We start from the raw sequence: 16318 nt of genomic DNA, 5'->3' as shown, positions 1-16318 counted from the left end.
TTTTTCTCGCAAACAACCCTTCTAAGTACATGGTCGAAGTGAGAGGTCCTTTAGGCACTTCAGATCACAACTTGGTGATTGTCTCTTCTCCAATGGAACCTTTATCTCATGGCTATTCCCAACCTCGTGTTGTTTGGCATTACAAGAATGCAAAATGGGATGACCTGCGAGACTTCTTTTCTTCTTTTCCTTGGTCGGATTACTGTTTCAAAACTTCTGATGTCAACGTTTGCTCAGATCGTGTCAGTGAAATTATTCTTGCAGGAATGGAATCTTTTATCCCACACTCTACTTTAAAATCTCGTCCTTTATCTAAACCTTGGTTTTCCAATAAATGTGCTAAGGCTGTTCAAGAGAAGAATGTTGCATATCGTAATTGGCTTGTTTCTGATTCTTCAGTTTCATTTTCTGCCTACACCAAAGCTTGCAACAATTGTAAAGCAGTTATTAATCAGTCCAAACTAGTGTTTGAACAGGCTAAGAGTAGAAAACTTGCTTCTTGCCCTAATTTAGCATTAGCATTTAGCATTAGTAGAGGCATTTGATGCAAGAAAGCAAGCTTATGCAGCATCAGCCAAAAAAAAAAAAAAAACCACTTCCACTTCACCCCTCTGTTCGTTCAAAATACCTGTCCAGCTGAGCCTTAAACTTACTTATGCTATCAACTTCCACGACAAGGGATGGAAGTCTGTTCCACCAACCAACCACCCGCTGTCTAAAGGCAAATTTCCGCACGTCTATCCTACATCTGTCTTTCCTCAATTTGAATTTATGCCCTCTCAGGTGATTATTCTGAGCGAGAGGAAGAATCCCATCAGCATTGAGCATGCTCAAACCATTCAAGGCTTTATACACCTCTATCAGATCACCTCGCTGGTGCCTAGTCTCCAGACACTGTAATTTGCAAAACTTAAGCCTTTCTTCGTAAGAGCACCCCTTTGTTCCATTCACTAATCTTGTTGCCCTTCTCTGTACTCGTTCCAGCAGCTCTACATCCTTCCTGAAATGAGGCCTCCAGACCTGTATACAGTACTCTAGGTGTGGCCTGACCATTGCCTTATACAAGGGAATAATCACCTCCTTATCCCGGCCAGAAAAATTCCTATATATCATTGACAATACACCATGAGCTACTCTTGCAGCCCGTCTGCACTGCTCAGAGAACTTCATATCTGCCTGCACAACCACCCCCAGGTCCCTCTCATTCTCTACCACTGTCAGTGCAGTACCACAGAGTTGATATGTTGTTCTGGGGTTGCTGTTTCCCATGTGTAGTACTTTACATTTGTCAATGTTAAACTTCATTTGCCACCTCTCGGCCCATCTGCTCAACCTTTCCAGATCCTGTTGCAGCAGCATAGTGTCAGTAGTGTCCTTGACAACCCTGCCTACCTTTGTACAGTCTGCAAACTTCGACATTAAGCTTGATATACCATCATCAATATCATTTATAAATACAGAAAACAATAATGGACCCAACACTGAGCCCTGAGGGACTCCACTAATAACATTAGTCCACGACAAGCAGTGTCCATTGATTACCACTCTCTGTCTTCTCCCCCTCAGCCACCCCTTTATCCACAGCAGCAATTTGCCTCCAATGTCACACTGCTCCAATTTGTGCAGCAGTCTTCCATGTGCAACAGTATCAAAAGCCTTTCTAAGATCCAAGTACATAATATCAAAGTTATTCCCTGCATGCAGTTCCTTTGTGACTGCATCATAGTATCCAATCAAATTGGTCAGGCAAGACTTCCCCTTAACAAAACCATGCTGTGTCCGAGCTATAACTGAAGTCTTGTCTAGATGATCCTGCAGTGTTTCTTTAACCAGTGCCTCCATTAATTTTCCTGGAACAGAAGTTAAACTCACAGGTCTATAATTACTTGTGTCAGCCTTTAATCCTCCTTTGTGAATTGGGGTCACATTTGCACATTTCCAGTCTGTGGGTACCTCCTCTGAGTCCAAGGAAGCTCTCATAATTATAGCTAAGGGTTTGCTTACTTCCTTTGCTGCCTCCTTTAATATAACTGGATAGATCCCATCCACCCCGGGTGCCTCTCTTGTGTTTATCTTCAACAATTTGTCCTCCACTTTACTCTCAGTTACAAGATTCTCTAGCTTACTGCTAGAGTTGAATACACCTCTGGCTTTCCCCTCGCTAAATAACTCCTCATGTGTGAATGTGGATGCAAAATATTCATTTAGTTTGTTAGCTACCTGAGCAGGATCATCAACAGTTGACCCATCGATATCAAGTGGACCAATCTGATTCATCCCCTTCCTTCTAGAGTTTACATAAGTAAAGAACTCTTTGCTGTTTTTCTTTGCATCCCTTGCCAAAGATTTCTCGTAATCTGCCTTCGCCTGCCTAACCTCCTTTGTAACTTGGTTACAGATCAACTTGTATCTATCATAGGCTTCTGTGTCATGTGTTAATTTGTATGTATCCTATGCATGTTTCTTCTCTGCCATATGCCTCATCAGTTCATCTGACATCCATTTAGGCCTAAACCTTGAACAAATTTCTTAGTTGGTATGTAAAGCCTAGTAGCTTCCAAGATAAGTTCTTTGAATGCTCCCCATTTTGCATAATGGTAGCCGAGCATTCTGGTCTCCTGCCAAAGCTATTGGCCGCAACTTTTGCCCATCTCTGCTCCCACCTCTGTCCAAACCAGATGGTTCTGTTGTCACTTCAGCCAAGGATAAAGGTGACCTGCTAGCATCCCATTTTTCTTCCAGCTCATGTATTAATGATCTTGGTAAAACACCTCCCACGATTCCCAACACGCTCCATTCAATGCCTCCTGTGGTCTTCCGTCAAAAGGATATCAGAAGGATTTTGGTGAATCTTGATGCTAAGAAAGCTCCAGGTCCTGAGGATATTTCTTCTGTTGTTCTCAAAACCTGTGCTCCTGAACTTATTCCTATTCTTTGCTGCCTTTTTTCACTTTCTTATTCCAAAGGTGTTTTTCCTTCTGCTTGAAAATTTGCTCATATCCAGCTAGTTCCTAAAAAGGGTGACAAATCCCTCCCATCCAATTATCGTCCCATTGCAATTACTTCTACTCTTTCTAAAGTAATGGAGAAATCAATTAACCGCCAACTCTTAAACTAACTATTCCGTCTGATCAACGATCGCCAGTATGGATTCTGTCAGTGTCGATCCACTGGTGATATTCTAGCTTACGTTACCCATTTATGGACTAATTCGATGGAAAGGTTCGGTGAAACACAAGTAGTTATTCTTGACATCTCAAAGGCTTTTGATCATATTTGACATAAAGGTCTTCTAAACAAGCTTCCATCTTATGGTTTGCCAACTGTTTTTAGTAATTGGTTATCCAGTTTTCTCTCTGATCGCTCACTGAGATTGATGGTAGATGGCTCTCTGTTCTAACTTCTCCACTAATGCCGGTTTTCCCCAAGGTTTAGTTCTTTCCCCCACTCTTTTCCACTTGTATATTAATGACCTTCTTCCATTGACTGGAAATCTTATCCATAGTTTTGCCGATGATAACACATTGCATTCCACTTTCCATTTTGAGAAACCTTGTCCTGTTCAATCAGCTTCAACTTCTCGAAAATCTGCTACCAATTCCTTAAATGCCGATCTTCAGGTAATTCTCCAGTGGGGCAAAGACAACTTAATTGATTTCAACCCTTCTAAAACTCAGTCTTGTCTTATATCTCGCAAAAAGGATTCTTCTGTTTCTATGCTTATCTTTGGTGACACTCCGATTTCTAGGCAAAATGATATATCTCTTTTGGGAATTACCCTGACTTCTAATCTCTCTTGGCACAAGCACATTACAAATATTGCTTCTTCGGCATCTAAAAAACTTGGTTTTCTCTTTCGCTCTCGGCGTTACTTTTCTTCAAAACAGCTGTTCACGCTGTACAAATCACAAATCCACCCTACCATGGAATATTGTTTCCACATCTGGGGCGGTGCCCCCAAAAACCTCTCTCAGGCTTGTTGATTCCATTCAGAATATGGCAGTTAGGTTAATTAATGATTCATCTCTAACAGAGTCTATCCACTCGCTGTCCCATAGACGTACTGTTTCTGCTGCATGCCTCTTCTACAGATACTTCCATGGGCACTGTTCTTCTGAATTGGCTTCTATAATTCCCGCTCTCTCTTTCAAAACAGTCCGAACTCGTGCTGCCACCAGCCAACATCCATTTACTGTCCAACTTCAAACCCACAGAACCAACTTTTCATCTTTCTCATTTATTCATTCAACTGCCGGTTTCTGGAACAACCTTCCTTCATACGTATTTCCTGAAAACTACAATCTACAGAAGTTCCAATGTCTACAAGTCCAATGTCAACAAATATCTTCTTTCGTCTTCTCAACCTCCAACCAACCAGAGCAAAGTTTCCGGCATCCCCCTCCCCTCATACTTATCCTTCAACCCATGCACGGTACTAAGTACTATAGGTTTCGATACCTTTCGTGTTTGGGGTTTTCATAAAAAAAAAAAAAAAAAAACCCATGCACAGTACTAAGTACTATAGGTTCTAATACCTCTCGTGTTTGGGGTTCACATTAAAAAAAAAAAAAAAAATCTTCTTTTTTTTAATTTCTGGGATAAAATCCCGGAAATTGAAAAAAGATCTCCTATTTGGATATTGAGGTAACTCTCATATTTATTGTTATTCTTTAGTTGTGAAATAGTAAGCTTTGATTTGAGCTATACACAACAATTGTGTATGTGTAAATTTAATGTGTATTCTTAATTTCCTAATTTAGGTTTAAAAGCAGTAACCTTTTTCCTTTATTAAAATTTAGTTGTGTAAGGATATCTACATTGCCAGCATTTGGAGCTATCATGGAAATAAGTTGCCAGAAAGATGTAAGAATTTCTTATGTTATGTTATAGCTGAAAAATATATTTCTATTTACTGTTATTAGAAAATTGGCAAATATATATTTTTTTATATTTATTGGAAAATATATTAATTTGACACTTATTTTTTAAGATGAAAACAAAAAAAAAAAAAAACCATAAAGGAGAAAGTAATTTAAACAGATACTGGTTTCATACAATACTCAATTACGAAAAATTTTAATTTAGCATATTTCGTTTTTATCATTGATGTGAAAACATCTATTGCCACCCTTAACATCAAAAATGCAAGACAAAAATTGTTGACAAATATTTGTATTGTTGCAATCATACTATTCAACAAATGGCTACAATCATACTTTCTAATTAGGCTGTTGATTTGGATTTCGGGCAAGACAGAAACGACACGTGGCATCACATCCTAAACTCAGTCACTAACATTGATTCAGTAGAGTAAGTAGCAGGTGTGAGCATAAAACATTACATCGGTCATACTAAATATTTTGTACTGAAGTAAAACTGATTGGTAATGAAAATGTGAGATGGAAATGAGTACATCACTTCCTTAATGAAGCTAACTAGGTCACTAATGTTGATTCAGTAGAGTAAGCATAAAATGTTACATCATTCATAACTTTAAAAATTGAAACGATTTTGATTTTTGTCAGAGGTGTTTTTCACATAAAATAAAACATCTTTTATGCGTACACTTGCGGGTTTTTTCCCCTTTCGATGAAAATCATAACTCTCTGAATCAGATTTATTTACTGGTAAAATCTATTATAATCAACTGAGATCGAAAATTTGCATATTTATTCACACTAGCAGTGAATTCAACTAGTTTTTGAAGATTTGAAAAAAAGGTTATTCAGAATCAGCTGAACATAGTAATTAGAAATTCAGAATTTATATTTAATAATTATTATTAGACTTTTCTGATTATCCATCCCATTATATTATGATACTGCTGATACTGTTTAGTGAAACTACACCACAGCCACATAACTTATCACTTCAAGCTCTTTGTTTGCATTTTTTTTTTAAAATTATTAATAATACAGCCTTATGTGCATAATAAAAAGTCTTTTCTTTAACTGAAGTGCAGTTTCAGAAAACTGTGCAAACCTACTACTATTGTCAACAAAATATAATCGGAGAAAAAAAAAGTAAAAAGAAATGTAATGAAAATTTTCTCAATCCTGGGGCACAGTGGACCAAAGTGATAACCAAGATTCCTAGGCTCAGTGCTCACCAAAAGAAATTCTAGATTTCTTTCAGTTTAGTAATTATCTAAGTACACTTTGTGACATTTACTTACTGCAACAACTGGAACATTCACTTTAATGCACAAATTTCTGTATGATTACTAATTGCTAATTATTTCTAATAACCATATTATTCATTCAGATTTAGTTAGATGCATTTCCCTATGAAGATTATGGGACATCCTCTATATAATGTAAATATATAAGGTGTGTATATGTAAGAGTTGGGCATGATTTGCATAAAAAATTATTCCTTATTTAATTATTTGTTATTCATTATTTGTTATTTTTATTCAAATTTCAAGTAAATTACTACACATAATTTCTTTTGCCTGTTCCACTAATACTGTGTAATAAATGGCATCTACCATGTGGTTTAACTAAAGTCCTTAGTTAATTGTTTATTCTGTATTACAGACACAAAGTATCTGATTTTCATAAATGACATTGACAAAGGGATACAGGGAGTGATGCTAAAATATGCAGACAATGTGAACATTGGGACAGTAGTTAATGACTAGAATCAAGCAAGGATGACTTGCCCTCAGAGGTGGCAAGTGGGTATAATTGCCATCTTCCTCACACAAGGTATAAAATTTTGAATCCTGTCAATGATGCAAGGAATCTTTATGGATTATTTTTTTTTTCTATTATTTATTTTTATTTATTTATTATTATTATTATTTTTTTTTTTTTCACAATATAAATCAGTCTCCAGTTAGGGTTGCATGGCTCCCCCCCCCCCAGATGATGGCTGCAAATTGCAGCCATCATCTGGAAAGTAGATAGGAGATATAATTGAAATTTTTAAGACTTTGAGTGGATTGAGTAAGCTAAATGTTGATGACATCCTTACTTTAACTCGGATATCATAAGAGGGTTTAAATTTAAATTGCAGAAAGATAGTTGCAGGATAGACGTGTGGAAACTTACTTTCAACCAGAGGGTAGTAGTAGTGGTGGCATGTGATGCAAGAAAGCAAGTGTATGAGCTTATGCAGCATCAGCCAAAAAAAAAAAAAAAAATTCACACAACCATTCCCTCTAAATGTTTCTCCAGTTCCTCCTTAAATGTATTTAACCTATCAACTTTCACAACTACAGATGAAAGTTTGTTCCAGCAATTAACCACCTGCTGGCTAAAGGCAAATTTCTGAACATCTATCCTACATCTGTCTTTCCTTAATTTGAATTTATGCCCCCTTAGGTTCGTAATCTGAATAAGTGGAAGAATTCCTTCAGAGATCACTGTGCAGGTGCCTACTCTCCAGCCATTGCAATTTGCAGAACTTAAGCTTCCCTAGGTAAGAGGATCCCTTCATTCCCCTCACCAATCTTGATGCCCTTCGCTGTACACACTCAAGCAAATCTACATCCTTCCTAAAATGAGGCCTCCACACCTGTACGCAGTACTCAAGGCTTGGCCTAACCATTGCCTTATACAGAGGGACAATCACCTCCTTTTCCCTGCTAGCAAAATTCCTGTATATCATTGACAAAACCCCATGACCTGCCCTGGCAGCCTGTCTGCATTGCTCAGAAAACTTCATATCTGACTGCAGAATTACTCCCAGGTCTTTTTCATTTTCTACCACCTTAAGTGTAGTACCACACAGTTGGTAGGTTTCTCTGGGGTTACTTCTACCCATATGCAGTACTTTGCATTTGTGAATGTTAAACTTCGGTTGCCACTTCTCACCCCATCTGCCCAAATTTTCTAGATCCTGTTGCAGTAGCACACTGCCATTACTGTCATTAATAACCCTGCCAACCTTTGTATCATCAGCAAACTTCGACACTGATATACCTTCATCAATATCATTGATAAATATACAAAACAACAGTGGACCCAACACCGAACCCTGTGGGACTCCACTAATAACATTAGTCCAAGAAGAGCAGCACCCATTGATTACCACCCTCTGTCTTCTCCCACTTAACCATCCTTTTATCCATTGTAGCAACTTACCCTTAATACCATTCTGCTCCAATTTGTACAATAGTCTTCCATGCGCAACAGTGTCAAAAGCTTTCCTGAAATCCAAATATATGATATCAAAATTATTTTTTTCATCCAGTTCCTTTGTAACCATATCATAATATCTTATCAAATTTGTCAGACAAGACTTCCCCTTAACAAACCCATGCTGTGTCTGGGTATTTGATTGTTTGAACAGACTTCCATCTTGTGCTGTGGATTAATTTGAATATGGCTAAGGAGGAACTAGACAAATTATTAGAGACATCAGAGAAGTGATGTGGAAGGAAGAGTTTTCTTGATACTATATAAGCTTGCTTTCATACATCATTTTCCACTGCTAATACTAATGGCAATTGTACATTGCTTCTAGAGCAAGAGAGAGAGAGAGAGAGAGAGAGAGAGAGAGAGAGAATATGCATTTCTTGGGATATTATTTGATATATAATACTTGATAAATACCTGATGACTTTTCTCTCTTGTATATTTATTACTCATAATAAATTTGATAAACTAGCATGAACTGACATCGCTAATCATAGCTTGATCTTCAGTGGTGTACTTACATAGCTTTGGTTAATACAATGCTTGTATGAGCTTGTGAGCAGTTTGATGTTACTTTAGAACAGATTCAGATGTCTAGTATCATTGTTGCGGGCTCCAGAATTTCCCCCATTCTCCACTGAGTCCTCAGTACTGAGCATAGCCCAAGCCATTACATGTTTTGCTGTTGGCCAGACTTTACAGGCGTATAGCAGCCAGGGTGCACCAGACACCAGGTTTAGCTCCCCGTGACCCCCATCCCAGGTTATAATTATGTTGTGGAGGTTTCCACATGTATTAGAAGGTTTCTATTGAAATGCTTACAAATTTTTGTGAATTGGAGTTCGCACCATTCCAGGATTTTTGAACCCCGACCCAATGTTATAAGCATATGGCCATGTGGCCCGGTGTTGTGAGGCGGACGAGTTCTGCAGTCACTATGTTGGAAGGGGCCATACGTACAAAACCTGCACTAAACATGCAGATGCACTGAAGTGTGTTAATTGCTGGAGGAGGAAGTCTTCTTCTTCTTGCCATGCGGCAAATGACAAGATTTGTCCTGATTGTCTCCGAGCGGTAGATATGCTTAAGAGATGAACTGAACTTGACTAAGTTTGGATCTGCTGGACGGAGGAGGACTCCTTCAGCGAGGAAGACGAAGTTAGCACCTCATGGCGGGTGCCGGAGAGCTGTCGGCTATAAACCAGCATCAGGGTCGATAGAGACTGGACCAGTGCTTGGTTGTTAGATGTAGATCAAACAAGGATACAATGTTATAATGATGGTGGAGCTTCTTTACTCACGATGTGGGTTGAAGGTCGCTTTATGTAAAATGTAAAAGTCAATGAATATATATTATTTTGTCTGGCGGGTGTCTAAACAATGGTTTCCTGGATAGGGCGACCTACCTCCTCATGGTGGGGATGGAGATGCCGTCCCCGCTGCGAGGCTAAAGGTCGTACTGTTCAGTATTGTTTTTGTTATTAGTCAAAGCGGACTAGTGTTACGTGTTGTAATTTAATAATTGGCCTAGAAAGGATTTGTTTGAGTTGCAACATTGTGATAAATCAGCATATGGGCGAAAGCCTAGGAGGCTGAGTCGGAGAGGAGTTTGACAAATTACCCCCATCCCTAGCCGTGTGGAGGCACGCCAGGTTCTACTATCGATGACTCTTTACTGGGGTCCCAGGGTAGCTGGGGGACCCCAAGGAGTAAGTGAAAGGAGTTTGTGATAGTGGAAGAAGTTTGGGATGTTTGAGTGGAAGGGGGGGAATAAGAGGATAGTAAGTTGGGAATGAGAGAAGGCATTCCCTAGAAAACTAAGTGATGAGAGTAGGAAAAGAATACAGATTGTAGTGATGGACAGTGAGTCAATCCCAAACGACAAGTCCATCTAGTGGTTGGGTCCCCGAAGGGGTTGAGATCCTAACCTCTAAAGGGTTAGCGAGTGGCTCTCTGGTAGGGAGCCTACTAGGCCCAGTCCTGTTTCCCACTCAGTGTGACTGAGTCAGATTGTGTAATCCTACCCCAATATGGCATTAGTTGTCATGGTCTGGAGTGTCTTCTGAGTTTGGTAGTCATTGTCAGTGGGGTGGAACCTGCAGGCTGGTCATGTCCAGGCAGGATCCTAGTTCGGGTGAGCCATCAGACGTCATCACCATTTTGAATACACTTTCTATGAATTGATTGAATGATGCAAAGTTTTCCTTTGTTTGTATAAGTAGAAGTGCCTGTTCTGGCGTACATGCCTCCCTGAGAGTTTGAGAAAGCATTCGCAGATCTTGGTAAATCGAACAGGTAAAGGTAATGTGGTTGGCCATCTCTGGCATTCCACAGGTGCAGGCAGGGTTTTGTACCAGGCCCAACACATGAAGATTTGTGTTTAGGCTTCCATATCCAGTTAGTAGAAAAGTTGTGTGTAAGCTTGGTATGAACCATTTGTTGAACTGTTTGGGGTGCTCCTGCACTGTTGGCATGTAATTATGGGTGGTTCTTTCAAGTAGGTCGGCAGCCCAGGAATTCTGAAAGATGGAGATCAGTTCACATATAATTCTTTTCTTCTCTTCTTGGATGGTGTTGTTCAGGTCCAATACTATGTTGTTGTTGCTGCTGCATGGAAGTTTCTGTCTCTTATGATATATTAGGTAATAGTACTACCTCGAGATGAAGAGGTAACTTGCCGGATAGGTCCTGCAGCGCAGGAGTAGAAACTGTTCTGCAGGCCCTAGAGGTCATCAGGAGGATGATGCGATGAGCTTGGTCTAACTGTCCTGTTACTACGGTGTAGTTGGCACTATTCACTTTGGTATGTTGGCGCCTCCGTAGCCAGGTGGGCAGGAGCAGCAGTGCGTAGCGCACACACACTTCTTGATTAGACCGGGGTTCGAGCCTGTGACCACCAAATACGGAGGATGCGGAAAGGTCACGGAATGACCACCGCATATCCCCGGAGCAATATGGCCTTAGTTGCTAATGCTCCTAAAAACCAAATTACAACAACTTTGGTATGTTAAACTTAGCCAAGTAGTATTGAAAATTAAAGTTCTTGAAGCAGCCGTAGTTAGCAAGAGCAGTTCATGCTATGTTAAGAATAAGCAACGATGCTAAGAGAGAGAGAAGTTTTACCCACTGTGTAGTTTACAGGTATTGAACAGCAAATAATATCTCAAACATGGATACTCTTTCTTGTTAACAGAGATGTACAGTTCTGCATAATAAACATAGCAATTGTTTTAAAGTGCAGTTTCTACACCTTGAATGTTGCATGATTATTTATGGCATTAGAAACAGAACTCAGTCTTTGTTATTACGTGCAAGAAGTTGAGAAGGATTTCACATACTGCATGAATTCCTTAAGTTGTATTTATTATTTTTTTTATATCCTCAATTCAAATGTAAAAGTATTTTTTCTCCCAAGCACGTTTGTCATTGATCCCTCTCATGTTGAGCTCGTACGTGCAGTGGCTTAAAGGAAGCTGTACTGCACCTGTTGGGAAATTGAAAATTTTGTATTTTGTGTGAGTTAAAATTGCCTGATATCCCTTGATTCTCAGGGAAGTGGAGAGGCTGAAATTTAAAGGTAATGAAACTATCTATTGTGTAACAAAACTGAATGGGAAGAAACTGAACTGAACAAAGGTTCAATTGTAGTTACTTTCAGTAGTCTTTTTAAATTATACAAGCTATTTACAAATTAATTAAGGACCCAATTCAAACTAGTATAGTAAAATACATATGAAATCTTTTGTATCATTATTCAGGGAATGATAGCAACTTTGAAATGCATCATGTTTCAAATAATTCAATGTTAAATTAACAAGAAAATACTGTATTATAATAGAGATAGCTGACAATTATGGTAATATTTATTTGTTGTGAATGCAATGCATATGTCACTGTTCAGGCCATGCTAATAGGGAAAGATCATTAAATGAATTGCTATAAACACAAACTGTACTGGATAAAACTTTATTAAAATAACATAATCACAATATAATAAAGGGGTTGAATTATAAAATATATATATATATATATATATCTAGGTATATATATATATATATATATATATATATATCTATATATATATATATATATATATTAGGCAACATACAGGGATACCGATGGGTGCATGTAGCTCATGCATTGTGGCAAATTTATACCTACACCACTTCGAATATAATTTTAAACAAAATATGGTTCTATACAGATATATTGACGATTTGATAGTTTTTAATATGCCTGACTTCCATATGGAAGCAATCAAATATTATCCGCCTGAATTAACATTAGAAAGCACCAACACTAATAATTCCAAATCTGCTACCTTCCTTGACATGGATATAAGGATAGATAACAATACTGTACACACTAAACTGTATGATAAACGCAAAAATTTTCATTTTAATACTATTGACCTCACTAACTGGAACTCGAATATCTCAAAAAGGATACATCGCAATACCCTAATCGCGCAAAGCATCAGAAGAATACATATATGTAACCAGACAGATTATATAATAGATACTCATTGAATTCAGATCCAAGCTTTTAGAAAATTACTTCCCACACCACATAATTACTAGATATATGTATAGAGCTTTATTGATAGCTAACAACAAGGGGAACTATAATCTTAACGCACAGAATATTATAGATAAAGTCCTAAACAGGCGCTAATATAACATAGCCGTTGTAATAAAATAATATAAAAAATTTTCGTAGGTGTTGCTTTGGCTTAGATAAATTTCGTTGGTTATGTAATTATGTAAATAGTAGGCACTGCCCATGGAGTAAGTTACATATAGCTTACTCGCATTAAAAACCTGTACCTATATTTGCTCCATGGGTAGGAACTTATTCTGTAAACTTCTATTATTACTTCGAGATATACTTATTTGACGGCTTTTCTATGTGTAATACTATACAGTATATTAAATAACAGCAGAGGGCGCTGTATGTAATTATACTTATTTTATCACTTAACTTTACTATTACATTTCCTAGGGGGGGATGCGATCGGTAGTTATATACGCTACACGCGCCAATACATGTGGTTTTCTAGTACCTTGGCCATACGGTGGTAAGCATTCTAATTTTAATCTTAAATCATTCTAACCAGGATACCTTACTATAAGGTACATCCTATGTTAATTATTTTGCTTTTTCTTTGCTGTTTTACTTTCACTTTCTTATCCCTATTTTTTCATACCTCATGAACTATTAGAGTATTCGAGGGGGATTGAGGTACTATATCTATTCTTATACCTTTGTTCCGTTCGCCTTAGTTAGCTATAGCTCACACTGTTACTATTTTTATTAATTTGATGAGACTACCGTGGCAGCATTTACTATCAACTACGCACATATGCCTAACAATAATTATAGCTCTTTCTATAATTTTAATTTAACTTAATATTTTGGCTATCCGTCGGGCTAACAGTCATCTTGCCAGTTAACTGCTAAATTTGGATTTATTACTACTATTTGGCTCTAAATTACTACTAATTTTATATTTATACCATTGGCTCTAACTTAATACTATTTTACGTATATTAGGACATAGTTATGCTGGACGATGACTACAGAAACGGATAGCTCGTTAATTATGGTTGATACATTGTAAGGGTTAGCCCTCGAAAAAGTCCCTTGCAATGTATCTGATTGCCATAACTAACATTTTAATGGTATTTTTATATATTTTTATTGCTTATGTCATGGCATAGATTGATTTTTTCCAGGTCACGTTGGGTACTCACCATGGTTTATGGTTTACCTGATAAGCTAGTATATCATATTTTATTTTTAAAAAAAACTCTAACCATTATTAACTTAACTCATATATATATATATATATATGTATACAGTGGATTCCGGTTATTTGGGCCACCAGTTAATCAGGGCAGCCGTTTATTTGGGGAAAATCTTAAAAAACAGAACCTAATCGAGGAAATAGCCAGGATTTACTTCGCTTAATTGGGACAACATGCCGTTTAATCGGGGCAGGAGACCGCAGCACCGGAGATTACCCTACGATCGTCTCTGACCGAACCACGTGATACGGTTGGATTTCTAGAGGTAACAACCATAAAACAATAAAAACAATTAGCAGTCACCTGTTTATTGGGCTTTTCTGTTAGTGCAATCTATCATAAGCGGATAGTAAACTCGATCTTATTGAATTTGCGATAATACCGACAGCTGGAATTCTGTGGGTTTTTATGGTGAAATGTGTTTACACTTCCATGGAATCTTCAATCATATAAAAAAATTTATTTTCAGAATCTTCTCTTCATTCCTATTTGTAAAGCTTCATAACTTGTTACTCCGTTCTCACGTGTGCGTGTGCGCACGCCGTGTTCTTTGTTATTGTTTGCTTATCTTTTTACTGTTTTACATTTTAACCCCCACCCACAAATGTCAATGAACAGAAATGTCAACTAGTTGGTATGTACATATTACAGTATGTATTAATTATCACATATCATTTAATTTTTTAATTGGTAAGGTAATAAAGGGTAAATTTGTGCTTAATATATCTTTACTTTTATAGCCTGTGAATAATAAATTCCTCCTATTTTCGCTAATTAGAATTGCTGTTTAATAGAATTAAAATTCAATTCACAAACGTGATCACAATGATCGGTGCTTACTACACATCGTATAGTGAACGGTACTTTACTATGGTAAGTCCATCGTAACATGATTTGATTGTACAGTGAACCAATTGTAAAGCGGAGGTTCATTGTATTTTTAACTATTTACATGAAACTTTGGATAATTCGGGCAGCCGCTTAATCGGGCCAAAACGCATTAGTCCCGATGTGTCCCAAATAACCGGAATCAACTGTATATATATATATATATAAACAGCTAAAACAAGATAAATAATAGTAATAATAATAAATGCCTGTAGAAACTTTTTGGGCACAGGCTCTATCCTTTTTCAGCCTAAAGGCTTGTTAGTGATAGTAGTTGTTATAAAGAAACAAACCATGTGATCAAGTGGAACATGTCAATAGATGTAGGGAAAGCAAATATTTCAGGGGGAAGTAAACAAGAAAGTGAGGGGAAGGAGAGAGAGAGATAGTCAGACTGCAAATGCAAAAGTCATTCAAAGATTCTTCCCACCTAACCATTAATTCTAGTACAGGAAGAATCCATCATCCTTGATTTAAACTCATGACATTGAATCTAATTCTTAAGTACAGTGCTTCCATCCAACATATGTGAGAAAAAGTTGTCTATATCTAAAATCTCAATATTATCAACATGAATACAGGGTGTTCACAAACCACCTTTACAAAACTAAAACATTATGTGAATAATGTATTAGTTTTGTAAATGTACATGATACAAACCTGAAACAGCTTCCAGGTGATAGGGGATATCTTTAACTTTTTATTCACTAACCAGAAAATGTGTGCTGCAGTAGATGGCAACATGATCACAAAATTGTAGCCATGGGAATTTATCAACAGAAATTGACAGATTACAAAACCAAGACAATTCCATTGTCTTGGTTTTGTTGTCTGTCAACAGCTTCTGATGAGCTGTAACTTTATATGGTTTCATCTTCAGATGGTGATGTAATGCATTACACACTGTTGACCTTGGTATGTTGGCGCCTCCGTAGCCAGGTGGGAAGGAGCAGCAGTGCATAGCACACGCTTCTTGATTAGACCGGGGTTCGAGCCCGTCACCACCAAATACGGAGGATGCGGAAAGATCAGGGAATGACCACCGCATATCCCAGAGCAATATGGCCTTAGTTGCTAATGCTCCTAAAAACCAAATAACAAACAACAAACAAACCTTGGTATGTTTAGCTTGAAACTGGAACATTGTGTGGATTTCTCTGGACTCTGCTTGAACTTCCTTTTGCCTTGTCTAACTGGAAAAATTGCACAAGCAGGCATCCTTTATGAGCTTTCAGTACCATTGCAGAACCTCAGAATGTTAAAAGTGTATGCATAACAGTGGCGGCAGACTACAGATTACTGAACCAAAATATAATCTGTGCCGTCTCAAGGTTAATAAATTCTGCCGTGATCACAGTTTTGCATTTATGCTATTATCTACTGTAGTGCACACATTTTTCAGTTGATGAATAAAAATTTGTAGATATCTTCTATCACCAGGAATGGTTTTGGGTTTGTATGTATCATGTACCCTGATCA

At 37.7% G+C, this 16318-nt stretch overlaps 1 protein-coding gene across 1 annotated transcript in view; it reads left to right on the top strand.

Moving 5' to 3' along the window:
• LOC150078878 (RAB11-binding protein RELCH homolog) overlaps positions 1 to 16318 on the top strand; it is a 450480-nt gene that overhangs the window by 363580 nt on the left and 70582 nt on the right. Inside the window, exon 20 of the mRNA XM_090382879.1 lies at positions 4800 to 4863. Within this exon, the coding sequence (XP_090239005.1) occupies positions 4800 to 4863 (64 nt within the window). The remainder of the gene's footprint in view (positions 1 to 4799; positions 4864 to 16318) is intronic.

The sequence above is a fragment of the Mastigoproctus giganteus genome, chromosome 10, assembly GCF_048544385.1.
Source record: "Mastigoproctus giganteus isolate SK-2022 chromosome 10, ASM4854438v1, whole genome shotgun sequence".
Classification (NCBI taxonomy): domain Eukaryota; kingdom Metazoa; phylum Arthropoda; class Arachnida; order Uropygi; family Thelyphonidae; genus Mastigoproctus; species Mastigoproctus giganteus.
The sequence above is the reverse complement of the archived record's forward strand: the minus strand, read 5'-3'. Positions and strand labels throughout refer to the sequence as shown.